The 27996-nt window shown below is 48.8% G+C and overlaps 2 protein-coding genes across 2 annotated transcripts; both read left to right on the top strand.

The window, feature by feature from the left end:
- Nucleotide 1: 1 nt before the first annotated feature.
- Nucleotides 2-912, top strand: LOC108552478 (mitochondrial fission process protein 1). The gene is made up of 3 exons (XM_017907045.1): nucleotides 2-77; nucleotides 225-352; nucleotides 433-912. Exons 1-3 carry the CDS (start codon nucleotides 20-22, stop codon nucleotides 718-720), a joined length of 474 nt encoding a protein of 157 aa, XP_017762534.1. The 5' UTR covers nucleotides 2-19; the 3' UTR covers nucleotides 721-912.
- Nucleotides 913-10426: 9514 nt separating this feature from the next.
- On the top strand, nucleotides 10427-26718 carry Lim1 (LIM homeobox 1). Its single transcript, XM_017907029.1, has 7 exons — nucleotides 10427-10599; nucleotides 21079-21311; nucleotides 23534-23758; nucleotides 24820-25061; nucleotides 25269-25548; nucleotides 26033-26218; nucleotides 26603-26718. The coding sequence occupies exons 1-7, from the start codon at nucleotides 10427-10429 to the stop codon at nucleotides 26716-26718; spliced, it is 1455 nt and encodes a 484-aa protein (XP_017762518.1).
- Nucleotides 26719-27996: the final 1278 nt, after the last annotated feature.

The raw sequence follows: 27996 nt of genomic DNA, 5'->3' as shown, positions 1-27996 counted from the left end.
TATAAATCATATTTTCACCATGAAAGAAATAAAAAAAGAAGTGGATTTATACCGTGATACACCTGTCAGATATTTAGGTAACAAAAAGTTAAAATCATCTTTTAATTCGTTATTCTGAATTTTCTTTGTTGTTTTAAGTAGTTTTAATTATCTTTTAAAAATTAATCTTATATTTCGTATGTTGTATTATAAATTGTGTATATCATTTTTTATTATTTTTACAGGATATGCAAATGAGGTTGGAGAAGCTTTTAGATCTATAGTTCCAAATTCAATTGTATGGCTCAGTTATGCACTAGCCAGTGGATATGTTCTTGCAGACACGGTTAATAAGGGCCTTAAAGTTTATCGAGTAAGTTAAGTATATAAAAATATTATTTAAACATATTACATATATCGATAAAAATTTGCTATAAACATTTTATGTTTCAGGCTAATGTTACTCCAAAAGTTACAAAAAGTACTTTACTTTCTATGTCAGATACCTTGTTGTGGCAATCATTTGCATCTGTAATTGTTCCTGGATTCACAATTAACAGAGTTTGTGCTGCTGTTCAATTCGTACAAAAGAGAAGCAATAACATGGTTTTAAAAAATAAGTGGATTCCAACCATTATCGGCTTAACATCCATACCTTTTATAATACACCCTATAGATAATTTAGTAGAAGAAACAATGAATATTACGTACAGAAAATGGATTGGATATTATCCAAAATGACCATTGATTAAATATATATAATTATGCAGAACTTTCTGAGGGACAGGTCTTAGATCTACTCAATTTTCGAATGCAAGAATGTTACTGCTTATGCATGACACAAAAGTAATAGTACAATGCAACTGAAAGTTATATCTATTTTAGTATCTTGTACATGTTAAATATTTTTATTTCGTTATTTAATATTCTGGAACGCACATTTTAAAACGAAGACGTATATCTTGCGAAAAAAAAAAAAAAACTAATAAAATTCGCTATGTTGTTACTCTCGCTTATTCTTCTCGTGATTCCATTTCTATGCACCAGTCTGATCAAGCGCCGTCCTTTTCTACTAATATCCAGGATAAGAGAAATAAATGCGCGTATAAATTTCTCCTCAAAATGGTTCTACCATATCGTATTTTACTATTAACCCTAAACGCATGTACCTACGGACTTTGGTGCAATCACAATTCAAAACCAAAGTGCGCGAAGTAGAGTTATTCGATATATAGTCAGACGTAGCGATCAGGCTTATTTATTTTAGGAGGTTAAAACATCGAGTCGACCGAAAAGGAAAAGCTATAAACGTTATACCATTTATCTTACGCCAAAGGTTCGTTGTTTAATAAAAAATAAGTTATTATTTGATACGTATTAAAAAAATAATTAGGAAAATAAGATTGTTCTAAAGAGCATTAAAAGTTTCTCAAGCGGAACATATTATAGTCATATTTTCGATAATATATTTTAAATACAGGTTCACGACTTCCTCATTTGATCGTGAGAGCTAAATAAACTATGGTGACTTGCTGGAAAACCAATAATAATTACCGTACACGGAAGATCGTAACTCGTAGGCCACGTTCATTTTCCCATTTATCGTCTTGTCGAGCCAGACGAAGCAGCCGCGGAACAATGGCTCGGCATTGCGTAGGAACGAATAGCTTGTCATACCTGTGACATATTTTTTTCGTCGCAGGTACAATCGCCGCGTCAACTGGGAAGAAAAACTGATCGTATTTCTTTGTTCGCGGAACTAACCTCGTGATTTGCGTAAGACGAACTACGCGCCGCACCGCGGACAGAACATCTTGTTCGAACAGGTTACGATTTCGAATATCAGTAGCGTATGCGAACCGAGAACGAATTCATTTTCTTTCGATTATCGCATTTTCTGTCGGTTTTCGTTTTTTCTCGTCAAGCATGTACAAACGTCAAATAAATTTATCATTCTCGTAAAACTGACTACCCTGCTGTTCGATTCGCCGAAACGCGTTATAGACGAAATATTTAGAGGTTAAGTAGAATCTGATTTGCGAAGGAGCATCAATTTCTCGTTAATTAATTCTCATACAGTTATTGCGTATTACCGCATTTTACTGCCTCTTAAAAGTTGGCGCAACACGATTTACTGCTGGTCGAGTTGCGAATAAAACGTGCAAAAAATCCGACGCTCGAGGATTCTCGTGATTATGAAATTCCATATATCTGTCTTCGTCGCAAGATTTACAGCACAATGGTAACGGGATACACCGAAAAGGAAGCAGTTTCATATCGATGTTAACGTACGATCGATAGTCGGTAACTGTATCAATCGTGCGATCACGGCAGTGTATCGTGCGAATGAGGGACCTCTGACGATGAAATTCAGAAGGTCCGATGACGACATTTTTTACTAGATATATCGTCGAACAGATCGCGAACGGCTTCGTATAATACGCGATCGCTAGTGTCGCCACGAGTCGTATATTTCGAATCAACGATTTTCCAAATACGCAACGCACAAATCCGAACGATCGTTTTACTGTAACGAAATCAATTTTGGTGCTTCGATGACCCGTTCCAACGTTCGATCGTGCAACGGATATGCGAGAATAAGAAGAACGGAAATTCCGTTTTACGGGAGCTATTCCAAGGGATATAATGGTCGTTAGCGGTAAGAGGATAAAACAGGATGGCAAAGGACTATACTTACTCGGGTGCAAGGTTACGAATTGACACATCTACGGGACGGCCGATTTTTCACGGGACCCTATAATAATCTTGACAGCTTTTCAGTAGTCTACGGTCGACCCTCGTAATAAGCTTAACCAGTCCACCGTGATATAATTTATAGAGGCCACTTGTTTACGGCTAATTATGGCGGCACGCGGGCGGCCGTTACACTTTTTTTCGCGTGTCACACGTTTCCGATTACACGTTAAATTCTTCCGTGAAACTCTCGGGGAAAGAAAGGAGGAAAAAGACGATGGTAAAGTAGATTAAAAATTTATCATCGCGAGTGGTAGACAGCAGAGAACGAGTCATCGCGGAATACAATTTTGCCGAATCGTTTTCAATCATAGCGAATGCGAGCATTCGTCGAGCACTGTGAGAGTCACGCGCGAACTCAGATCGGACTGGATGTGAATCGTATAAACAATGTTCGAACCATCCATCTTCTCGCATCTTTTCGGTGGATGAAATCGGCGGTGGTTCGTGTTGTTCGAAGAAAGGAAAAATCCACTAGTATCGATTCTTAAAACCATCGAACAATAGCGCGAAGAGGTCCTTAATCGATAGAAAGCGATGCGTTGCGTCGGTACACGCCTCCGTCACAAAACGAGCCTCGCGATAAGGTTATGTCTCGCGAGTGGAACAGAGGGCGCATACACACATGCAGCGAGCAGGTATGCGTGCTATCGGCGCGAATAACGGAGCGAGCGAGAAAGAAGATGGAGGAACGTCCGCGGGAAGGAAAGCGACGGACGAACGTAGAAAAAGAAAGAAAGAAAGAAAGAAAGATGCCGTGTCCGAGAGAAGGACGAGGAAAAGGCGAAGAAGTGAGAGAAAGAAGTAAAGGAGAAAGGGAGAAGGGAGAAGGAGACACAGCGCGGTGAGGCGAGAAGAGGCGAGAAGGGAAGGAAAGGGAAGGACGGGGGGGTGAAGGGGGGAGAGGAATATTTCGCGGGCGCGAGAGGTAAAGATTCTCTGAAACCTGTGGCATTTCGCGAGGTACTCTTCTCTTCGGTATACGCCGAAGGGGGATCGATAGCGCGTCAGAGACGAGGAGAATCAGGCGGCAGGCTATTTCGAGCAACAACACGGCGGCAGAAGCAGCAGAAGCAGTAGCAACGACAGAAGCGTCCCGTCCGCCGCCAGAGATCCGCAGCCATTCCACGGCCATGTCTGCCGGCGCACGGGGTTGGCTACGCCCGAGCGGGGCCTAGCGAGCCAATCGGAACGGAGCGCGGAAGGTCCCGCGCCGTGGTCGTGTCCAATGGGCGTAGCCCGTTCCAGCGAGGCGCGCGACGTCTGGTCCAAGTAGAGGGGGGCCCTCGCGGCTGTCACAGGTGCAGCCAGTTGGCTGGCGAACTCGAGGCGAGCGTGCTCGGGATCGTTGCGTTTCACGTTTCGCGTTGCTCGTTAAAGCGCATCCCGTTTGCCCGGTTTCGTTTCTCCCATTCGTTCGCGTTCTCCTCGGCCCGCATCGCCGTTTCGAGTTCTATCCACCGCCGCGATTCGCCTCGATCGGGTATCGTGAAGAACGCAAAGAGGGAAAAGCGAAAAAGAAAAAGAGAGAAAAACGAAAAGAAAGAAAGAAAGAAAGAAAGAAAGAAAACACAGTGCGGATCTTGGAAAAATAGTCGAGAGAAATTGGCGCACGCCGCGGTTGCGTGTTGCTGCGAAAAGTAGGCAACGAGATTCCGTCGTGAAGGTAAAAGACGGACGGGAGCTCTTGATGCGGCCCGTCGCGAGGACGCGCACGTCGCGTCTGAGAGATCTGTCGCGATACCGGTCCCATCGGCGCCATGATCCATCGCGGAGTGCCTAGATCCGAAGGAGAACGATCTTAACGCGTGGACGACGGTTCGCGATGTGCCGGCGGTACCGGCTGGTCAGCTGAGATACGCGAAGGGTGAAAGAGACAATCGTGACGAAACGAAATCGGGAAATATATACCATCGCGACATCTTCCCGATAAAACTCCCCGTCTGCCCAAAACTCATCGCATACAAACATAGAAACGACGAACTGCGAACCGCCAAGAGATACCACGACGAGGGGTACCACGACCAGAGGTACCGCGACGGGGTAATCGTGGTTGACAAGAACCGGAGTGTCAACGGAAACGTGGTTACAGGCAAACGGGGGCAAGGCGGAGGCTCGGGCGAGGAAACTCGTGGCACACAGATAGAGGAGAAAACGCGGAGAGAGAGAAAGAAAGAGAGAGAGAGAGAGAGAGAGAGAGCGGAGAAAAAGCGGCGAAAAAGCGGAGAAAAAGAGGAGCGAATTGTCAAAATATCGAGTGTGTGCTGGCGAAAAAACTGGCAGCCAAGGGGGGAAGTGTGAGAAGTGCGATTTAACGGCCGTTGGGATAACACCGCAGTAAAAGTGGGTGCACTGGGGCCCTCGGGACCGTTCGGCCGATACGGGCCCGTGGATCCCCCCGGATAAGGGTCGCGACCCTCAGCGGGCCCTGCTGCGCACCCCTGCCCGTCACCCAAGCCTGTAACATAGGTAAGTAGATCACTCCTCTTCTATTTATCTCGCGCGTTACGCTCTATCCTCGATTTACGAATATATAACAAATTTCTGCGACAAAGTCCACCCTTTTCGAACCAAAAACGATCGATGCTTAGCAACGAAACGTTTCACGCTCCACGGCTCTTTCGAGCCGGTTAGACTGGCGCGAAGCGGCCAACGTAAATAACACGCTTACTCGATAAGGCTCGCGTTTTTAATGTCGGATTTTAACTCGTTTCGTAGCAACGCGCCAGCCAAGAATAATTCCGGTCTACGTTTAAACCGTTCGATTCTACCGATTCTCGCGGTTATTAGTCCCCTGGAAATGGGCCCCGTGTTTTCCCGGCGGTAATCGGCGTTTTTGCGTCCGCCGGTCGAGGAAATATTTCGATTATAAACAGGAAGGGAATCGGTGGGTTGGTTTAACACCTCCTAAGCGCCGGCGCCAGGTTGGCTTCGTATTCGGACCGCGGAAGGTCGAAGGGTTTTCCTCTCGGGTTCCTCGCGATTCGAGCCGGCAGGAACCGTTCCTCCCCTGTAATATTTTTCTTCGGTTTTTTTTCCCGTAGACAGTAGAAACGCCGTTCGTTCGCTTATCGTGATTGATCGTACCGTAATTTGGATGTCATAGGAATGCGCGTTTTTTATCCGCGGTGATGGATTGTCCCGCGGTTCGGATCTAACGAGGATAAATTTGCCTCGGACAGGGTTGAACATCCGTCGAAACACGCGTCATTGTGCGTAACGAACCACCGATTCGAGGAAATCCTAATCTTCCCGATGCAAATGCGCGCTGGATCTCGGCGCGCGCGGCCGATCCTCCGGCAGATTTTCCCTTGGTCTCACCGAGCAAAAATTCACAGAGATTAAGAAAGAAACCGATGGTTCCACGTTTAGACACGATTTAATAAGAACGAAATAGGAAAATCGAGGTGTAACGTCGTTTAAAAACGCGCCAACGTATCGTCACGGAGGACCGATCGATCTGCAGTGACCGATGCAGATATCGAACTGCAGCGACGGAAAAGTATGCACGTCGTGAAAGCGGTATTTATACTCGTCACATTTTATCCAGCCTAACGTCAACGCAGCGTTATCGAACGAAGATGAAAAATTGCCGATAACTGTCGGTCATCGTCGAAATGCTTTCTTTCTTCCTCGTCGATAAGTTCGTCTATTAATTGGCCGATTAGTTGGCCAATTAGCCCGTTAATTAGCTCGCTCTCACCTGAGATTCTGCTTCTCTCCCATTTCCTCTGCTGTTTCGTTATGCATTCGTTACACGCTCTTTGTTCTCATTCTTCGGGGTCTTCCCTGTAGATAGCGCGGAAACTTAAACCGCGGAAGGGTTTAAAAGCTCGCATTACCATATTCTCGAGGGTGGCAGGAAGAAAAATATTGACAGAGAAGGTACCCGATCACATTCGACTTGGCGGATTTGCGTAGCACCGCAATCGTATCGATTACTAATTCACCGTGAGCTTTACGTAACATTTTATGTTAATCGTCGGCCCGATTAATTGCCCACTCGCTGCTCCTTTATAATTTTGCCCGGCACTTACGTCGTTTTCTTTCCTTCTTCTTCTGCTGCTCGTCCCGATCACAGTTGCGTGCATCAATTTTCACTAGGGGGTACAATGACAGGGGGTACGATTAAAATTCTGGGATCGGCTAGGTTTCGTCCGGGAATCTACACCTTGACGTGGAACACACGGCAGTATTTTTACGTTTGGACGCGCGATCGAGAGAAAATTAAGATACCTTGTACGAGAGTAGAGAATTTTCGAGCGTCGATCGGGGCCCGATAAAGCGATGCCGGCGAAACGTGGCACGCGTCGCACGGTTGATAGAAAAGAATCGGATTAATGAAAGCCCGTTTTGGTCGCTCAGGCTTTCGTCTCACGTACGCTTAATCCTAATCTGGTTTGGCCGATTCACGGAAACGCGTTCTCCGCTTCTTTTCCACGCGCCACGGCCGTGAAATCTCTCCTCGCGATATCTGATTCAACGAACGGAAGGTCAACCGTGTCTGCGGATGTATCTCCTAGACGTCGCCTATCTCTCTCGATCTCTGCCATCATCCTGTCTCTCTCTCTCTCTCGTGTCTTTACCCCGAAACAACTTCGATTTTATTTTCAATCCGTGGTTAGTAATTTTTCGAGACGAGAGTTAGGAATCATAGACGAGTAAGAGCGTGCGTTTATCTCGGGATGGAAGCGAGTGATTCCGAGGGCTATCCCAGCGCGTGGGGCTAGAAAATATTCCGTGGGAACTCAATTTTGCCGTAGGAATTACTCGTAAGTCGATTTCGTGTGGAACGATTTAAATCTCGAGGTAACCGCGGGGTGGTCGGGTCGGGTCGAGTCGAGTCGCGTTTCTCCTTTTTCTTCTCGCCCTCCCGCAAAACGGAGGGAGATGAGATGCGCAAGGTCAGACCTTAAGGGGTGGGAGAAGGGTTGCTAGGTTGACAACCCTGCCAGCAGGGAGGAACTCCGCCCATTGGCGGAAACCGCGAAAAAAAGAGAGGAGTGAACCCTAGAGGGTTCAGCAATGGCGAAAAAAGAAGTCAGAGGTCGGCGGCGCGAGAGAGAGGGTGCTGCGCTGTGATAGAAATAGAGGAGGACAGAGGAGGACGGTTGAACGGGGGGGAGGAGGCGAAGAAAACGTAATAGAGGGCAATCTTGTTGGCGAATGTTAATTAACAACGAAATCGTAATCGCCGGGCGACTGGTTCGACGGAGGATACACTGGTCCGATGGCTATTGACAATTACGATACTATAAAGATACAGGCGCAATCGTTAAATTTGATGGTACATAATAGATTACGTTGCTCCTCGCGGGGATAGAAGCGTCGCGTACGGTCAAACCAACCGCGCGATTTAGCCTTAAAGCGATTTTTATTCTTTTGCCAGGCAGGGAATTCGTTACGGACATTGTAACAAAGTTGTACACTACGAGCTTGTTTTTGTCCCGCTGCAACCGCCGTATTTTTATCCGCGTCGATACCGAACATCCCGCGAGGCGTGTTTCATTTTTATTCGCCGGAACAGGGAGCCCCGTTAATTCCAGGCCGATAGCAGACTCTGCTCCTTCGAGATTAACAACGAGGATATCGCATTGTGCTGCACTTTTACCTTCACGCCTCGGCCGTGTCCGGTATAGTTCGGTAGGCTGCACGCTAATCAAAGCGTTCGAATTATAAAAAGTCCCCGTACAATGCGCGGTTCGTTATGCACGTGCGCCAACTATGGCAAGTGCGGCCGATTTTCTTTCGGCGCGCGATCTAATCGCTAGATCCACAATATTTATTCCCGATACCGCGCGCGTTTCGAATTCTGCCACCATCTTCGCGAGTTCCTCCGATCGTAACCGCGTTTCCGGTCGAAAATTCGAAAATTCGAAAATTCGCACGAATTTTTTCCCGTGAGAGGAAGAACGCGTTTGAGTTTCGAACTTCTCCGTTTTCTCGCTTCGCGGCGCTGGGCAACAGTGATACTAGGGTTATTCGAAACATACGCGCGACCTAATCGTTAGATGGAGAATATTTTTCCCGATACTGCGTGCTTTTCGCATTTCATAGTCATCTTCGCGGGTTCCTCCGATCATAACTGCGTTTCCGATCGAAAATTCGCACGAATTTTTCCTCGTGAGAGGAAGAACGCGTTTGAGTTTCGAACTTCTCCGTTTTCTCGCTTCGCGGCGCTGGGCAACAGTGATACTAGGGTTATTCGAAACATACGCGCGACCTAATCGTTAGATGGAGAATATTTTTCCCGATACTGCGTGCTTTTCGCATTTCATAGTCATCTTCGCGGGTTCCTCCGATCATAACTGCGTTTCCGATCGAAAATTCGCACGAATTTTTCTTCGTGAGAGGAAGAACGCGTTTGAGTTTCGAAGTTCTCCGTTTTCTCGCTTCGCGGCGCTGGGCAACAGTGATACTAGGGTTATTCGAAACATACGCGCGACCTAATCGTTAGATGGAGAATATTTTTCCCGATACTGCGTGCTTTTCGCATTTCATAGTCATCTTCGCGGGTTCCTCCGATCATAACTGCGTTTCCGATCGAAAATTCGCACGAATTTTTCCTCGTGAGAGGAAGAACGCGTTTGAGTTTCGAAGTTCTCCGTTTTCTCGCTTCGCGGCGCTGGGCAACAGTGATACTAGGGTTATTCGAAACATACGCGCGACCTAATCGTTAGATGGAGAATATTTTTCCCGATACTGCGTGCTTTTCGCATTTCATAGTCATCTTCGCGGGTTCCTCCGATCATAACTGCGTTTCCGATCGAAAATTCGCACGAATTTTTCTTCGTGAGAGGAAGAACGCGTTTGAGTTTCGAAGTTCTCCGTTTTCTCGCTTCGCGGCGCTGGGCAACAGTGATACTAGGGTTATTCGAAACATACGCGCGACCTAATCGTTAGATGGAGAATATTTTTCCCGATACTGCGTGCTTTTCGCATTTCATAGTCATCTTCGCGGGTTCCGCCGATCATAACTGCGTTTCCGATCGAAAATTCGCACGAATTTTTCTTCGTGAGAGGAAGAACGCGTTTGAGTTTCGAACTTCTCCGTTTTCTCGCTTCGCGGCGCTGGGCAACAGTGATAATAGGGTTATTCGAAACACACGCGCGATTTAATCGGTAGATCGAGAATAATTCTGCCGATATCGCGTGTGTTTCGCATTCTGCGACCATCTTCGCGGATTCCTCCGATCGTAACAGACTTTCCGGTTGAAAATTCACCTTTTTAGCGTTAGAGGAGGAACGTGTTTGACTTTTGAAATTCTCCGTTTCCTCGCTTAGCGGCGTTTCGCGACAGTGAAACTAGGGCGATCCGAAATACCTTCATGTGCGATGTATATAGGTTCGAAACAGGGTGTCGCAGAAATTTGCTCGTTTTCCGCGTTTCGTTTTTCGCACGATGACGCGCGCGTTCGAACGTGTGCGAAATTAAAACGCCTCGTCGAGTCGCGGCCGCGCGCGTTCCATCAACTTCTCTGCCCGACGTTTTCGTCGGTACGAATATTTTCCAACCCCTTGCCGTTCTGTCGACGACATAAATTCGCGAGAAAATGAACCCACGCGTGCGACGATAGACCGTGCGCGAGCGAATTATTAAAAATCCGCTGTTCGTGAACGCAAATCCTACGTTAAATCCTCTGCATTCACAGATGCTCTCTTTCTTTTCGAAGCAGGGAGACGTGGTCTGGCGATGCTCCTGTCATGTGCAGGATGCGAGAAACCAATTATGGATCAGTACCTGCTGAATGTTTTGGACCGAGCATGGCACGTCGAGTGTGTCCGCTGCTTCGATTGCAGAACCACGTTGCAGGACAAGTGTTTCTCCAGGGAAGCGAAGCTGTTCTGCAGAGAGGATTTCTTCAGGTACTTAACATTCGTAGTTTACCCGTGTCCGATGCGGCCAACTCGCATTTACGCGCGCTTCGAACAATCGGGGGACCGTGGCGTTTCGAGCGTTCAACCTAACCTCCAATATCGTCTGCTGGATGCCTTATTGGATAATCGGGACGCGTGAATAATGCATTCTCTAATTGTTTCCATCGGGATATTTTCGTATTAGCGCGTATCCAGCTATCGGGAGTGCTTTGCCTTCTTCCGTGAAAATCGTACTTATTCCTTATTCTTTCGTTTATTTATTTCCCAACGCATTGCGTACCGCGAGTTTTCCTGCGTTTCGCGCGCCATCTGTTGCGGACCTCAGATATCAACTGTCTTGTCAAAGCGCGCGGTCCCTGACGCATGTCTTAAACATTTCTATGGCGTACTTAGTCGAATCGGTATCCGTCATCGCTGTGCATCATATTGAAATTTGGAATTTTATCTCTCTGCGGCACAGGATTTCGGAACATAAAATATACCCACGTTGCGTAGAAACTTTATTGCGTTTTAAATGAAACAAAATTGGTATAGAACTTACTTTTACGATTTTTCGCATAAAACCAGGAAAAAGATTGTCGCGATAAACTTTACACTTGTAACAACTGATGAACCTGTACTAGCACGTTGAATATTATCAACATTCGAGCGAATATATTTATGATATTTGTCGAAGGTATTACCAACTGCTTTACTTAAATAAGACGAAATATAAACTTATGCGCGTGCAGCTATTGCAATATTTCGTGGTGGGATTAAAAATGTCCCATCATGCATCACGGTGCATCAAAAAGGTGGGACACTTTTAATCCCAGCGTGCCCCAAAGAGTTAACGCATTGCGTACCGCTCTTGAGTTTTCTCGTGTTCCGCGCGCCATCTGTTACAGAGTCAACGCTTAGGTGTCAACGCACTGTCTTGTCAAAACACGTGGTCCCTGACGTGGTCTTAGAGTTTTCTATGCAACATACGCAATATGTTAATCCATTAAGTATCCCTCATCACTGTGCGTCATTTTGAAATTTGGAATTTGGAACGTGCCTCCAAAAATCTGTCAATCGAGTCAAAAATAGCCGCGAGTTGATTAGATGAAACTCGAATTTCTCGTTGTAAGAGAGAATTCCGTGATGAGAATAAGAATTCGCGATCTCGTTTCATCGATGGAAACGCGATCGAAAATCTGTTAGGAAAGTGACGGAGCTTTCCGTTTTCTTCGAGCAGAAGCGTGTACCGGTATCGCGACGAACTATTTCTCGTTTGCATAATTAAATAAACAGCCGTGTCACAACTGGTACCAGCTCGTCGACGCAGCTAGCGAAATCGAGAGATTTACGATCGATGCATTAGCAGACAATCGCCGCGACATTTGTCGTCCGATTTTTTCCCCGCTTTTTACGATTAGACGTTAACGGCGCGGCGGTGTAGAGTCGAGAGAAAAAGCATTTCGCGACGAATGGAAAGGAGGCCTTGACATTTTCCCGGACAGCTACGTTATTTCGCTCGATCGAGCTTCCGAGCAAAAATCTCCCGCTCGATCGGGAACCTTTCCGCCAACGAAACACGCCGCTATCACGATTCGTTGCGCGGTCCACCGTGTTCCTATCGAGCATATATCTTTGCCTAGAAGCCGATTTCTTGCTGTCTATTCGACGAACACCTCGATTCTTGTTTCCTGCCGTCTTTTCGAACGCGAACGCACGAATAACGTCAACGATGGTCGATAATGGATACCGATTTCCGAGTTTTCGGCCTAAATCGCGCGAGAAATAAAGTAATAATCAACTAGACACAGCGTTGATAAAAGATCTTGCGAATTTTATCCCAAAATGGCGCGGAACCGCGGAAACTCATCTAGAAAAATCGGTTCCTGTTTGTTCCTCTTGAGCCGCGATATTGAGACGAAAGAAGGAACAGGATTTTTAGAGAAAGACCGTCAATCGCGTCTCAGAACGTTGCTGATACTATCGAGCATATATCTTCGCCTGAGAGCCGATTTCTTGTTATCCGTTCGACGAACACTACGATTCCTGTTTCCAGCGCGAACATACGAGTAACGTCAACGACGTTCGATCGCGGCTGCCGATTTCCAAGCTTTCGGTGTAAAAATGAAGTATAATAAAGCAATAATCAACCAGTCGCAGCGTTGACAAAGGATCTTGCGAATTTTATCCCAAAATTGCATGGAACGTTGGAAGTTTATCTAGAAAAATCGGTTCCTATGTGTTCCCTTCGAGTCGCGATATTGAGACGAAAGAAGGAACAGGATCTTTATAGGAAAACTGTCAGTTATGTTATTGCTGCACCTATCGAGCATGTATCTTCTCCTGGGAACCGATTTCTTGCTGTCTATTCGACGAACACCTCGATTCTTGTTTCCTGCCGTCTTTCCGAACGCGAACGCATGAATAACGTCAACGATGGTCGATAATGGATACCGATTTCCGAGTTTTGGGCCTAAATCGCGCGAGAAATAAAGTAATAATCAACTAGACACAGCGTTGATAAAAGATCTTGCGAATTTTATCCCCAAATGGCGCGAAACCGCGGAAACTCGTCTAGAAAAATCGGTTCCTGTTTGTTCCTCTTGAGCCGCGATATTGAGACGAAAGGAGGAACAGGATCTTTACAGGAAAACTGTCAGTTATGTTATTGCTGTACCTATCGAGCATGTATCTTCTCCTGGGAGCCGATTTCTTGCTGTCTATTCGACGAACACCGCGATTCCTGTTTCTCACCGTCTTTTCGAACGCGAACGCACGAATAACGTCAACGATGGTCGATAATGGATACCGATTTCCGAGTTTTCGGCCTAAATCGCGCGAGAAATAAAGTAATAATCAAGCAGTCACTGCGTTAATAAAGGATCTTGCGAATTACATCCGTATTTTCGAAGATTCTTGCGAACTTTATCCCAAAATGGCGCAGAACTGCGGAAATCTATCTAGAAAAATCGGTTCCTTTTTGTTCCAACGCGAACGCACGAGTAACGTCAACGACGTTCGATCACGGCTACCAATTTCCGAGCTTTTGACGTAAATCGCGTAAGAAATAAAGTAATAATCAACCACTCACAGTGTTAACAGAAAATCTTACGAATCACATGCGTATTTTCGAAAATTCTTGGAAATTTCATCCCAAAATGGCGCAGAACCGCGGAAGCTCATGGAGGAAAAATCGGTTCCTGTTTGTTCCTCTCGAGTCGCGACGTTGAGACGAAAAAAGGAAGAGGATCTTTACAGGAAGACCGTCAGTCACGTCTCTGAACGTAGCTGCGAGCGTTGATTTACGAACTTCGAAGGGATCGAATATTTATAGCGCAGTGGAATCGGTGGTCCCAGGTCGGACGGATCCGGTCGCGTTGGATAAATAACGGAGAAAAAGGAGCGCGTGACCGGTGTTCCGATGCGTTCGATTATCAGCGCTCTCGCGGAAGTTCCTCCTCCTTGGAAGCTGCATCACACCGAGAAGCTCGACGTTGGCGCGAGGAACCGATCCGAGAGCGCCAAGATCGGTCGGTGGATCTGTCGGGGTCCGCGATTTTTATCGCGGCTCACGAGTCGGGGAAGAACTCGCGCGAAGTAGCAGCGAGTCACTTGAATTAATTGGAACCGCGGATCAAGGATGCTGAAACTTTTACGCTGATCCAGCGCCCAAGCGTCGGCCATTTTTTCTCGCGGTTTTCGTTCCCCGCTGCCTTTCTTCTCGCGATCACGATCGCGATCGACATTGTACCCGTTAACCAATACGTAACGAACCGGAGAACGCGGAGCAGTCGCGGGATCGGGTAAAAAACTGAAAATTGTAAAAACTCCGTGAGAGACGGAACGAATTGGGGAGTTTAAAGAAGAGTAGCGATACGTGAGAGGTTGGACCCCGAGAACGATGATCACGTTGAAACGGTAACGAGAAGAAACGAGAAGAAGCTTCGGTACATAATTCGGTTCGACTCTGGTCATATCTGGCGTATAGGTGAGAAAAGAGCGCAATTTAGACGAAAAGAAAAAAGAAAGATCGAATAAAGCCCAGAGACAGCTTAAGGCTGAATTTCCATGGAAGGCGACGTCATGAACAACTGGTAGCGAGGATTACTGTTCTTCGTTTCGACTGTGGCCATATCTGATGTTTAGATGAGAAAAGAGCGTAATTTAGACGGGAAGAAAATAGAAGAAAGATCGAATAAAAACTAGAGACAGCTTAAGGCTGAATTTTCATAGAAGGCGACAACACGACCAACTGGTAACGAGGATGACTGTTCTTCGGTTCGACTCTGGTCATATCTGGTGTATAGATGAAAAAAGAGCGTAATTTAGACGAAAAGAAAAAAGAAGAAAGATCTAGTATAGCCCCGAGACAGCTTAAGGATGATTTTCCATGGAAGGCGACATCGCAACCAACTGGTAGCGAAGATGACTGATCTCCGGTTTGACTCTGGTCATATCTGGCGTTTAGGTGAGAAAAGAGCACAATTTAGACGAGAAGAAAATAGAAGAAAGATCTAGTAAAGCTCAGAGACAGCTTAAGGCTGAATTTTCATGGAAGGCGACAGCGCGAACAACTGGTAGCGAGGATGACTGTTCTTGTTTACAGCGAAATAAAATCGTCTACCTTCCCGCTGCGTTGTCTGGAGAGACGTTTCTCTTTCGTGACTTCTGGAAGCGATGAACGATCCCCTTTGTAACCAAGGGCCGAGTACACGCGGAAAGTGGGGAGGCGTTCAAAGGGGGGCCCTTTGATACTTATACGAACGAGTGTATAACGAACGTGTTGTATACTTTACGAGCCACTTTGCATTTCATCCCGATGAAAAATTCATTAGACGTAAGACGAACGGTAGGTTACGCTCGAACGGCGTAGAAAAGCTTTTCGGGTCAAAAATAACTCTCGCTCCGGCATCCCGTTAATTAGCGTTATCCTCTTTGCTACCGCTACACTCGGTGGTAGATCCGAAGCCGTCGATCGTCGATCTCGCGTGTTTTCCAGTCGTTGCTTTCGCCTCTGAATCTCGTTCTCTCGCAGAAATTCGATGGGCGAGATAAATTCGTCGATATTCGGAATTTTAATCGACGTCGGACGAGACAAACGAATCGGGGGGGGGAAGGGGAAGGAAGGAAAAGAAAAGAAGAGAAGAGAAGAGGAGAGGAGAGGAGAGGAAAGGAGAGAAAAGTAGTAGGCCCGGATGGATTCCCACGACGACGCGACGAATCTATCGATGTCGTTTCTCGAATCGAACTGTCCATGCGTCCCCCTGCTACTTTCAGCGAATCGCTGTTGGGAATACTGTAACACCTCCGGGAGGTCTAAGGTATCGGCCGAAGGAACGGTACGCGCGGTTATGGTAACCGGCTCTACGAGTCGCAGCAAGGTCCTTAAAGGTCGATAATGGCCCATGGGGGCCCGAAAGGGTCCAGGATCAAAAGGACCGATGTCCCCGTTTCAGCGCCGCCTCGACTGCCGTAGCTTGCGGTCGATGGCCCGGTGTGTACCCACCGAGAAATTATTACCTTAAAATATGGTCCACGCCGTCGTCGAAATACGCCCGATGAAAACATTAACTCGAGGTTAGGGGGATGTGGCGGAGTGTCACCGGAGAGTTCGAGGCTAGCGCCCTGCTAATAGTCCCCGGCAGAAGCTAGCGAGGGACCGGATTTCGCTGGGCCGAGCTTCGTTTTCTTAATTCGCGACAATCTCGTGGCGGGGAATATTCGACGAATTCAGGTGTACGACACAACCTACCGCGGCATTCGTGGCGCCGGCGTGTAGCACTTTGTTTTTTACTACGAAATAAATCATGGCGGGTGTCGCAACCGATCGTTGGCGCGGTCAAACGGGCCGAGGAATAATAAACGAAGAATGTTAATAACGCGACCGACTCTCTAGCATCGCTTACGATCGAGTCCACGTCGGAGGGAACTCGGATCTGGAACGGGGGAACCCTAAACCCGGGGATACCTAGCGATAGACGGATGGAAAGTTGGCATCGATGAACAGCGTGGTATCTCGGGAGCCGAAGCCGAATCCACGGCGCTGGCCTCTTTCGAGTTGGCGCGAGCAAAGTTCCGGCCCGCGGGGGAAAACGGACAGAAACTAGACGATGGACTCCGGCTCGGAAATCAAAGCGAAACGATCGAAACCAATCATAGATCGGCGCGGCTTTTCTCGGGCCGGTTCGAAAGGGCGCCGACGAGTGGTCTCCATTGTCCTTGCTTTCCACCCGCGGTGCTGGCCTCCTCGGGAGTAGACCCGTCGAAACTCGAACGTGGAAACATTATAAATGCGGCGTGACGCCCGCTACGAACCGTAGGAGAAGTTTGTTGGGCGTGACGGGGCCGGCGCGGTCGAGAACAGAAAGAGAAACAGGGGAAGAGAGAGGGAGCCAGGGTGAGAGACGGAGAAGGAGACAGAGAGACAGGGAGCGAGAGGGAGAGAGAGAGAGGAACGGAGTTGTTTCCCTTCCAGGAAGGTTCGGCAATAGTATATATCGCGATGCGTATTCATACGGGGAACGTTTTTGCCAACCACCGGACTCTTGCGTCATATTCTCGAGACAGGGCCCAGTTCTGCCATACACTCACACACGCGCGCACGCGTAGGTTACACGTAGACGAATTTCTTTCTCTCCTCCGGTCTCCTGCCGCCTTTTTTCTCCTCGTTTTTATCAATTAGCGCGGTCCTCGCGACGGAAAAGCTACCCGAAGTTACGCAAGTCGCGAGTGTCCGGATCGCGCGGGTTCGTTTAACGACCGTTTGTCATCTCGTTACGCGCAGTATTTGCCCGCGAAACGTGGCACCGGAGAAAGTGGCACGAAGCCGGACCAATACCGCGAAAGTTCGATGAAGAACGAGGACGAAGACGGAAAGGAACGGCCGGTGGGACTTTATGTAAACGGCGTTTCACGGTGTCGCATGGCCAACGCCGGGGCATTAGCATAACTGTTATGAATCGTTTCTCAAGCATGCCTTCACCCTCTTCGGACGGTAATCGACGATATTTCACGAATTAATCGGCGCCAGCTCGAAACTCGTCCCGATTACCGGGCCGCGTCGTTCGCGTTACGATCTTTCCTCGCGCGTGATCCAACGCGATAAAGTGAAAATCGAGTGGTGGCCATTCGGCTGGCTCGCCGATCCCGGTGCAAGGGTGCCGCCGTCGCTGCGTCTTTGCGCCCGGCGTCTCTCGAGAAAACGAAAAAAGGGAACGCGAGCCGAAAAATAACCGAATAGAAAATAGCTCGTCTGGTCCAATAGCGGAAACGACGGTCCGTTCGCTCGCGCCGCTAATTGGATTCGCTTAATTAGACTGCCGCCTTCTCCGCTAATCTCGCGGCTGTTTATTTCCTTTATCGGCGTCGAACCGAGACGTCGTGGCGCATGCGCGAGATGCCACGATTCACCGTGAAACGACGAACGTTGCATCGGACGGTGACACGGAACTTCCCTTACGGACGCGACACACGGGGTAGTACAAGACGGTGCAGGGTGGTGTAGGGTGGTCCGATCGGTCGCGGGAGAAAAGTATTCGATCGGCCCGGTTGGATTGGAAACGGGAAACGGAGGGGAAGGAGACGCGAGACGAGGTTACGAGAGAGACGGTTACGAGAGAGGAGAGCGTAGGAACGACGACGAGGAGATCTAGCGTATACCCGAAGGGACCGTGCGGCGCATCAGGGTCGTGCTACGGGACCGTGTGGAACCAGCACACGCACCACATACATAAACTCCGGGCTCCGTGGCAAATCGTGGCCCGGACCCACCCCCTTTTTTTTATCCAAGCCCGCTGTCCTATATTTCTTGCTACACGCCAGAATTCCTCGCTCTTTACGCTCTCCTCTTTAAGGGAGCCCGAAGTCCACACCCCTCTTCTTCTGCCGTCCTCCCGTTCCATCCTGCGGCTCGGTCGCCCCCGTCGAACCGCTTTCTCACACACGAACGGCCCACGAAAGCACCACGTAAGCCTTTCTATTAATGATTTTTACGGCCGGCCTCCGTTTCTTTTTCTTCCACGAGGAAGAAAGGACCTGACCGGGCTGCTGCCCCTCGCGCGCGCGCTCAAAAACGAGAAAATGGTCGGGGCAGACGCGCGTCCACCGGGCGAAGGGGTACGGGCTCGGAGGAGCGCGAGGAAAGGGGCAGCGGGAGAGAGGAGTAGTAGAGAAGGAGCCGGTGATTCGGTGACGTATGCATTCGGGGAAGTTGACACGGGATCGGCTAATTGCTATAATTAATTAAATAATTCCTGTAATTAGACTAGAGGGATTGTGCACGAGGAGAGACGGGAGTGTTAGAGGAGGATAGCGAGGGCGAAGGGGAGGACGGGGTGGCGGGACGAGGATGCGAAGCGTGCACCAGAGAGAGAAAGGGAAGCTCTGGCAGCGTAATGACCGTTGGTCAAGAAATATCTCCGGCTTCTGCTTCCGTGAGAAGATTGTTAGGAACTGCGCGCGTAGGACTGCTAATTTGGACAGGTTGATGAATAGTTTGAAAAAGTGTGCCGGTTGATTATAGGATATTCCGCGTAAGTACTCGGTATAATAGCTATAGACCATCGCGTCGATCGACAAAAGGGAACCCCCTTTCTCTCTTTCTCTTTCTTCCTTTATTTCTCAGCTGCTTTACATCTCGAGGAACCGGAACGTCGTTGAAACGCGTGGAAAACCGACGCGTATCGCGAGCGGATTAACGCGCGAGTCTGTAGGTCGAGCGGAAACCGTTAAAGACGAACGAAAAGACTCGTGGTCCCGTTTGCTCCACGCGTTTCTTCTCTTTCGTCTTTTTACTCGTCGTCCAGTTGGAAGAGAAGGTTGGCGATCCGGACGGCGAGCGCGAAATAAGAATCGACGACCGTCGGGCTGCTGCGAGGATGTAGGTCGCGGGTCACCGTTGGACGCGGTGGTTCCGGTCGGGAAACGCGATAGCGATAAAATAATAGGAGTCGCGGGGGGGTGGCGAATCGGGTCAGCCGATATTATATGCACGAGCGACGGGAAAATCGCGGCTCGGCTGGCAGAGGCTGCGGCCACGGGAATTTGAATGCACGCGTTTGGAAGCTGCCGCTCGGTCGGAAGTGGAACGCGCGCGCGAGCGAGAGTACCTACCGGCGGTAGGCATCGATTGAGATGTATTTACTTTCGAAAGGCGGCAGCCCTAAGGGACCACGGTAATTGCTATAATTAATCGCGTGATTCCTGTAATTAAAAAGATCGGAATTACTAGCTGGGAAGCACGCGGCTCCGATGCTTCCGTAATAACACAGTCGCGGGAGGATCGGACGGACGAATCGTTTCGGTTAGATTTATTAACTCGCGCGTGAACCGCGTTGCGGCCATGCTGCGAGCGTGTCTGGATCGGACGCGTGTTTGCAGAAGCAGAGCTCGCCTTCCTTTTCCCAGCGAATCGTCGAATCGTCCGCTGTTTTGTCCCACTCGCGCGTTTCGCTTTCTTCCCTTTTTGCCTCGATCGATCGATCCCGACGACCGGACCGTGTATCGTATACCGATCGGGGGAAAATCGCGGGGGCTCGCGACGAAGAAACGTCCGCGTCCGCGTTCGCGAGCGGTGAAAAAATATGGGAGAGGATGAGGGGCGCGAGGGAAGAGAGGAAGAAAGGCTAATGCGAAATTAACAAGTAGAACGCGACGGGATTAAAGGGGGTAAAAAGAAGGGAAAAAGAAAGGAAAATCGAACAGGCGCTGGCTGGTAACCGCGACGCGCTTTTACAGCACCGAAGGGTTTTAACTTTTTATGCCCTATCGGGACGTTAAAGTCCCATCTCTTTAAAAGCGCCATATTTCTTTTATCGACGTTTGCGAATGGAGCGGCTTAATGACAGGACTTGTAAGTTTCGAGTCCAATAAACGTCGTCGTCGTACAACATTGACTTTCCTTTTCGTTCCTCCGTCCGATTTCTGTCCACCACTGTCCACGTGTTCGCCGTGACCGACGACGTGGGGTAAAAAGGTCCGGAGAGTTTACACGCGCGCGCGAGAGATAGAGATAGAGATGGAGCGTGCGGGAGGAGAGAAAAACGGGAAGGAAAAAGAGAAAGAAAGGGAAGAGAGAACGCGGTGTTAGCCAAAGTCGAGCGAATTATTACGTCGTATAATCGGAGGAAAGGGTATTTCACGTAGGACGATGAACGCGGGACCGGGTGACCGACTACCTACCGGTTACGCGATGTCGAGCGGAGCGCCCCGCGTTGGGGGAAAAATAAGAGAGGAAGCGAAGAAACTGGAGAAGCAGGAATAGAAGAAGGCGCGAAACTCGCGGGAACGGAAAAACCGCTAAAAACGGCTAAAAACGGCTAAAAACCGCTAGGAACGATTAATCACGAGGCGTGTTCGAAGGAGCGAGGCGACGCGTGCGCTCGTTATCCGGTCTTTCAGCGCGGCCTGCCCGCGGACAGACCTAAAAACTTCCCTGGCCGTTTGTTGTTTGTCGTTATTCACGTGGTTTCTCGCGCCGTTCTGTTCCAGGCGATACGGCACGAAATGCAGCGGTTGCCTCCAAGGGATAAGCCCTCAGGATCTCGTGAGGAAGGCGAGGGACAAGGTTTTCCACCTGAATTGCTTCACCTGCCTGGTGTGTCGGAAGCAGATGAGCACCGGAGAGGAGCTCTATGTCCTGGACGACAACAAGTTCGTCTGCAAGCAGGACTACCTGTCGGGCAAGCCGCTGCCGGACACGCATCACGTGCACGGTCATCATGGTGAGTTACAAGTGTCATTGTCCCTCGTTATCCACCGCGAAGAGAAACACCGTCGCGAGACGACAGAGACCGATCCTCCGTGCCCCGCTTTGTTTCGTTCGTTCGGGATCCGATTCGCAGCCGAACCGTACTAGACCGTTCTCCTATCGATCGCGAGCACCGTCGGTTTATTCCGCGAGCGGGCAACTTTGCGCGATTTAAAACGATCGTAATTTTCGCATGGAGCCGAGCCGAGCGGAGCCGATGCGCAGGCACGTGCTCGCGTTCACGACCGAATCTCGCTGTTGCACAGCCTCTCTCGCGACCGCTTCGTAATTGCTATCGTTTTAATCGTCAGGGGGATGGTTATCTTCAGGGACAACCGCTTCTCAGAGGCTGGTTGAACTGGGAATAAATTACAGTTCGATCCGCGAGTCGTCTTTCGGTATATACAGAGAGAGAGAGAGAGAGAGAGAGAGTCGCAGCGAACCTGGTCGCAGATGGTATATCGTACCCGCGTTGGTATCGTTGCGCGACGTTCGCGAAAAGGGAAGAAAAGAAAGGGAATAAAAAGCACGATTAGAGAACGATGGAGATTCTTCATTTTTTCGAAGGCAAAAAGGGGTCCAGAGGCTTGACGGCTAGAGGAGTCGGGGAGGGAGCACAGTTCAACGCGTCCAACGCCCGAGATTTCACGAAGTCAGGCTTGTTCTAAAAAAGAGAGGCCGGGGGTAGGTTTTTCACGGGGGTTTTACCCCGGTCGGAACGGCAAGCTGTGAAAACAGCGTGCATGTAACCGACCGTCAGCCACCAGCCGAAAGAGAAACAGAGAAAAGGAGCACGTGAAAAAAAGGGCAAACGTGCGAGCGAGAGCAAGAGAGGCTATCTCTACGCGTGTGTGCGTGCACGAACGAAAGAGAGAGAGAGAGAGAGACAGCAAGAGCTCGGTTTCACGAGGATCCCACCGGTGTGTAAGCCGTGAAACGAAAACCGAAAGGTCGTTAGGCAGGGGCAAACCTTTTGTCGCTCCGATGCCGACGTCGAAACCGCAAAATGTCCGACAACTCGTTTCGTTTTTCCTTTTCTTTCGGCACGGGAGCACGCTGCCTTTTTCTTCCTCGGCATGCGAATTCCGCGAGGCGTCCGACCGTTCTAATCGTTCCATTCCGCGCCTCCGCGCTCGCGATCGTCTTTCAGGGCCGCCTTGGCCGCGTACGCGGACAGGCCGGAAAACTCGCCGATACTCGAGACACGCTATTCCGCCGTACGGAATACGCTGGTTGGTATCGTGTACGTCGAAGGTCGATTTCCGTAGGACGTCGAGAGAAGCAACGGTCTACCCGCGAAAAGTATCCGAGCACAAAAGAGGGACAACGATTACCCGTTTCGATGATCAAACATCGTGACGTCTGGATGTTCCATGCGTTTCCGACATTAATCTCTATCACCGCGCGGCCATTTGTCAGTTGTCGAATTCACGGTGATCGTCTGCGGCGCATGTGAAAAGCGCAGCAATTACGCGACGAGCGTCGATTAATCAGCAACGTTTATTGATAACTTTTAGCGTCTTTTGTCGCTGAATGCGCGAAATTACGATGGGAAACGCGCGAAAATTGCGAAATTTCGAAAAATCATCGTCGTGTACGTCCAGAAGTGAATAATCGTAATCACGTTTAATTGCTAATTTCGTACGGAACATCGACAAATTTACTCGTCCTGCTGATAAATTATGTTCTATTTACTATAGCGGATATTCGCTGCTTTGTACGTCTAAACCTGACGTTGATCGACGCAATTATTTTACAACGAAATTTTATGGCCCCGCGATTGTGCGCGACAGCGATCATGGTCTCTCCGCGTCTTCGCTGACTATCGCGAGTCGTTTCCTCAAGGATTCCGATCGATTAGTCGTCGAGTACCCGAGCAGGTCGTTCTTAGACCTGGTACCCCAAAAATGAGAAATAAAAATTGCACGCCCGAGTGTATACTCAAAGCATGTGTCTATAGTAATTTAAGATCATTTAAGACCAACGATCGAATCACTGATTTCCAGAGGAATTTCAGTTTTTCTTCCGAAATGCAGTGGTTTCGTCTCCATTTTAACGCATAGATATACTCGAACCTCGTAGTAATCTATAACGAACACAAATCATTGAACAGAAAAGTGACTGGTGCTCTTTTCGAAGTCAATGATTCGACGAGTGATGTGATTAAAACGCACGATTCGGATCGTTCACGAGCAGAATCGTCCAACCTGTCGACAGGAGGAGACTCGTTGATGGGTTCAGGATCGTCGGAAGACGAGGACGAGGACGGTAGTGCTCACCATCATCACAGTGGTGTCGGTGGCTCTCATTTGGGGCCTCATAATCTGGGTCCAGGTGGTCCCGGTGACCAGACGGTTGGTCACACTGGCGATCTTCCCCTTGGAAGCGATCCTTGCAAGCAGGAAGACTCCGAGGATCAAGGTAGGCTTGCTACACTTTCGCGCATTTTTTTCCACCTGCTCTTTAACATCATTCGACTTATCGCGTTACGAATCAGACACGTTTCTACAACTCGAAACTATTTTCGCGCGATTAACCGATCGTTTGCCCACCGAAGGGGGCGAGCTAGAGAGAGCGAAAGAGAGACAGGGAATCGTGGTTGGTCCCGCGACGAACTCGATTTCGAAGGGACTTGATCGACTGTTGGACCTAACTGTAGGACTAACGACTTAATCGTGGCCAATCTTGCCCTCGCGTCAGGAACCCTCGAACGAGGGAGGAAATTCGGTGGCTTGACCTGGAGCGTCAGTACGAATTACTAAGCGCGTCAGGTCTGCTCGGTCTATTATTCGCTTCTGCTCTTTTATCGCGAGCGCAACAATGACCCCTCGCTTTTACCTCTCTCGAAGCGCCCTGTATACCTCGTAGGGTACAAGCATCCACTATGCCTCGGGAAGAGGAAAAGAGGGGTGTCTTCGCGAAGGGTGGCCCCTGTAGTGCGGTGTGACACTGTCCAAACATTTTCTTTGTCCCGTGGTTAAGACCTCCCCGGGTATATATAGATTATCGCGAAGAGTTCGGCTCGAAAACTGCGTTCGTGTGTTACGTGTGTGCACGGTGCACGGTGGCGCGTGTGTGCACGCATACGCGCACCCCATAGAGCGTAGCTTTCGAGCGTAGAGCAGCCACGATAATCCGATGGGGGTTTCGCATCGCTTCCGGGGGATTGGCTGCGATTGTTGTTACCTCGATCCAGCCGATCAAGATTCCGAGATACGCGTATCATGCACGCGTGTCCGCGCGTGCAGTTTGTCAAGGAAGCGTCGTTTATTCGATCTTTGCAATACGGGATCCGACCGATAAAGTTTCTCGGGTGCAGGGGAGGTGGAGAAGAAGCGATATTTCGAAATTCGGGGAGAAATGAACGATGAAGGAAATTAGGACAGAGCGGCAAAGAGCCACCACTCGCCTGATCGTGAGAAACGAGCGTTTGTCCTGCTGCGGGATCGATTATTAAACTGGTTTGTTTGCATTGGTCGAAGGTTCCCTGGATGGAGATCCCGAAACGAGGGATAGCCAAACGGAGAACAAAAGTCCAGACGGTGGTGCCGGTGGTGGTAGCGGAGACGGCGGTGCCGGGTCGAAGAGGCGAGGCCCAAGAACGACCATAAAGGCGAAACAGTTGGAGATTCTCAAGTCGGCCTTTTCGTCCACTCCGAAACCCACCAGGCACATCAGGGAACAATTAGCGAAAGAGACTGGCTTGCCCATGAGAGTGATACAGGTTTATAAAATTACATGCTTCTAGCACGCTTAAGGATACGTAACTTTCGTTCGCGTTACCCCCTTTTTCCCTGCATTTTACCTCGTAATAGCAATACGTTCCTACTTTCTGTATATACGACGACGCGCAAACGAATCGAAAAGCGATTCCCTTTTACCAAGATCGGTAAATCGAATGAAAAACAGTGGTCCGTGTCGGTGTTCGCAGGTCTGGTTTCAAAATAAGAGGAGCAAGGAGCGTAGGTTAAAGCAACTGACGTCGATGGGCAGGAGCCCGTTCTTCGGCGGCTCCAGAAAAATGAGGGGCTTCCCCCTGAACCTGAATCCCGGTGCTTTGGGCGGCGAGGACGGACCGCCGCCCGGTTTTCCATATTTCGGCGCGGAGAAGTTCGAATTCGGTTACGGCGGGCCCGTGGCATTTCACCATGAATTCTTTGGTGCTCATCCGCCCCCTCATCCACATGGACCGCCCTTCAGTGGACCAGGCAATCCTGGTGAGTCTTGCAATTCCATTTCTTCGCTAAACGCTGTCAACTCTTGTCCGTTTCGCGACCTCGTCCGAAAGACTAACGGTTCCGTGCGGGAGAAACGAGAGAAAGAAAAAGGAGACGAGAGAGAGAGAGAGATAGAGAGAGAAAGAGGAGAAAGAAAAGGATACCGTTCTCTCTTTGCTCGGCAATGTTTTCGCGAGCAACGTCAACGCGATCGATCAATGACAGCGACGTAGGGGCTGGAAGGGTTTGGAAACGATCGCTACTCGAACGGTCCACGTGCACGTAACGCGTCGATATATCGCACGTTACTTCGTACGATCCGTTGGTATTATTCGCGTTGCCAGAATCGAAAACGGAACCTTGTCTCGAGTTCCATCGCGGCTATAATAAACATCGTAGCGGGTAGGTAGGTCGCGATAATTATGACAGCCGGGTTCGGAGATAGCAGGCCGGATACGATCCTCTCTGAATAGTACACGTAATCTGTTTCTGACAGGTTTGGACCCGGCGAGTTTAGCGGGTATGGCGGCCGCAGTGGCGGTGACAGGGGAATATCCACCTCCGGGTGCGGGAGGCGGCCCTCCGGAATTTCTCACGGGCCCTCCTGGACAGGGGCCCCCTGCACCTCCTGGCGGTAGTCCTGGAGAGTTCCTAGCACCTTCAGGTACGACAAGATTCTTTTGAAAGGCTACGCTTACGTGCCAGTAGAGAATATTCATTTTTCTTCCGCTTCCTACCGGAAGTCACTTCTTCTTTCGTTGATGTACAAAAACGCAGTCACTAGTACTAGTATATTGCGATGTAGCGTAACGCGATTTCGATGCAACGGTGTACGGGGTGTCGGATACATCGCGCCGGATGCATCGCGGCCCTCTTCCCGCGAACTTTTCACGCGAGTTGACGCGCGCGCGAATTTCCGACACCCCGTGGAGCGTTGTAGGAGAGTGAAGCGGTCGGTTTCGTTTGATTTTTTTCATCGGGTCCCACGTTTCACGGGATAGATCGAAGCATCGAAAAGAACCGATTCGATGGGTTTGATATTTCTCAGGTGGAGCACAGGGTAATCCCAGTGCCGGTGGGAATGGTGGCGGTCCAGGTGGCGGCGGCGGCGGGGGTGGGTTCCTGGAGCCGCACCAGATGCAGAGCGAAGGGCTGGCCTGGTAGTACGAGTTTTAATTAACGTTCATTTTTTCGTGTTTTGTTGCTTTCCATCAGCGGAGCGAAAATCGATCGAGTTTCGAAGAAAAATCGACCGGTCGCGCGCACCTGATGGAGAGACCGTACGACTTTGTTCCGGCTCCAGAGACTTTTGCCCGCGAACAGATTGTGGCGAGAGTCGATTTCGTCGAGCCAGGTCGACTTTGCATCTTGTACGTTACGTTTCTGTAAGATACGCATATGATAAGACGATCGATCGTTTAGCTTCGTTTCTTTCACGGTTATCATTGTCATTATTAACATTATTTATTATTATTATTATTATTATTATTATTATTATTATTATGGTCGTCGGTCGACTCCGACGTTACTATTTTATTATTATTTTTATTATTATTATGAATCATTAAATATTATTATTAATATTATTGTGTATAAAATTTCGAATGTCCTATCGTGTAATATTATACCCTCCCTGTTGATTACTTTTCGACGTTACTTTTAAGAAACATCCTGTAGATATCTGCTGTTCTACACCCGAGAAACATACGATGACACGTACGTACACGTCTAAATACGTAAGACACGCACACGTAAGATACACGGACATGAAATACAACAGGTAACACGGCGCGTGCAAAACGACACCACACACGGTACACATGCGTAATTCTACACTTAAAACCGCTGTACTATTTATCAATAAAGTATAAATATAAATAGGAATGTGTAACCTGTAATTGTTAAGGCGGCGATCGATGTAAATAAATCTGTCTTTCTGCGAGAATCACGCGAAGCATTAGCTGGTCGAGTACTGTCACTGGACCGTGTCTGTAATTGTAACATGCATTACAACGTCATACGAGAGAAAGAGACACGCCGCCGCGATGCATAATGATTATAAATATTATTATAATAAACCACCTCGTATTTCCGTATACGTACAGTTGTGTGCATTTCTTGCCTCTCATCGTCTTTAAATCTTTCCAAACGACTGCTCGAAACTCGTACAAGGAAACCCTCTACCCCGTGGAACATCGCAGCAGACCGTCGCAATAGTAAGTAAATACGTTAAGGATAAATTAGAAAGAAATTAGAAGTAAATTAAAATTAACCTAACCGTTAAGTCCGTAGTTGCATGACAATCGTATCGCTGTACCATCCCCTACCCTACTGCGTTGCTCTTCCCCAAAAACCAGTCGGTGCTTCAAAAGCCAACGATATCAAAACGCTTATTCCGAAAGCGTTTGCAACCCCAACGAAATCTCGGTTTCTTCCGTTCCC

This window comes from Eufriesea mexicana, unplaced genomic scaffold, assembly GCF_001483705.2.
Source record: "Eufriesea mexicana isolate 0111107269 unplaced genomic scaffold, ASM148370v2 scaffold6846, whole genome shotgun sequence".
Classification (NCBI taxonomy): domain Eukaryota; kingdom Metazoa; phylum Arthropoda; class Insecta; order Hymenoptera; family Apidae; genus Eufriesea; species Eufriesea mexicana.
The sequence above is the reverse complement of the archived record's forward strand: the minus strand, read 5'-3'. Positions and strand labels throughout refer to the sequence as shown.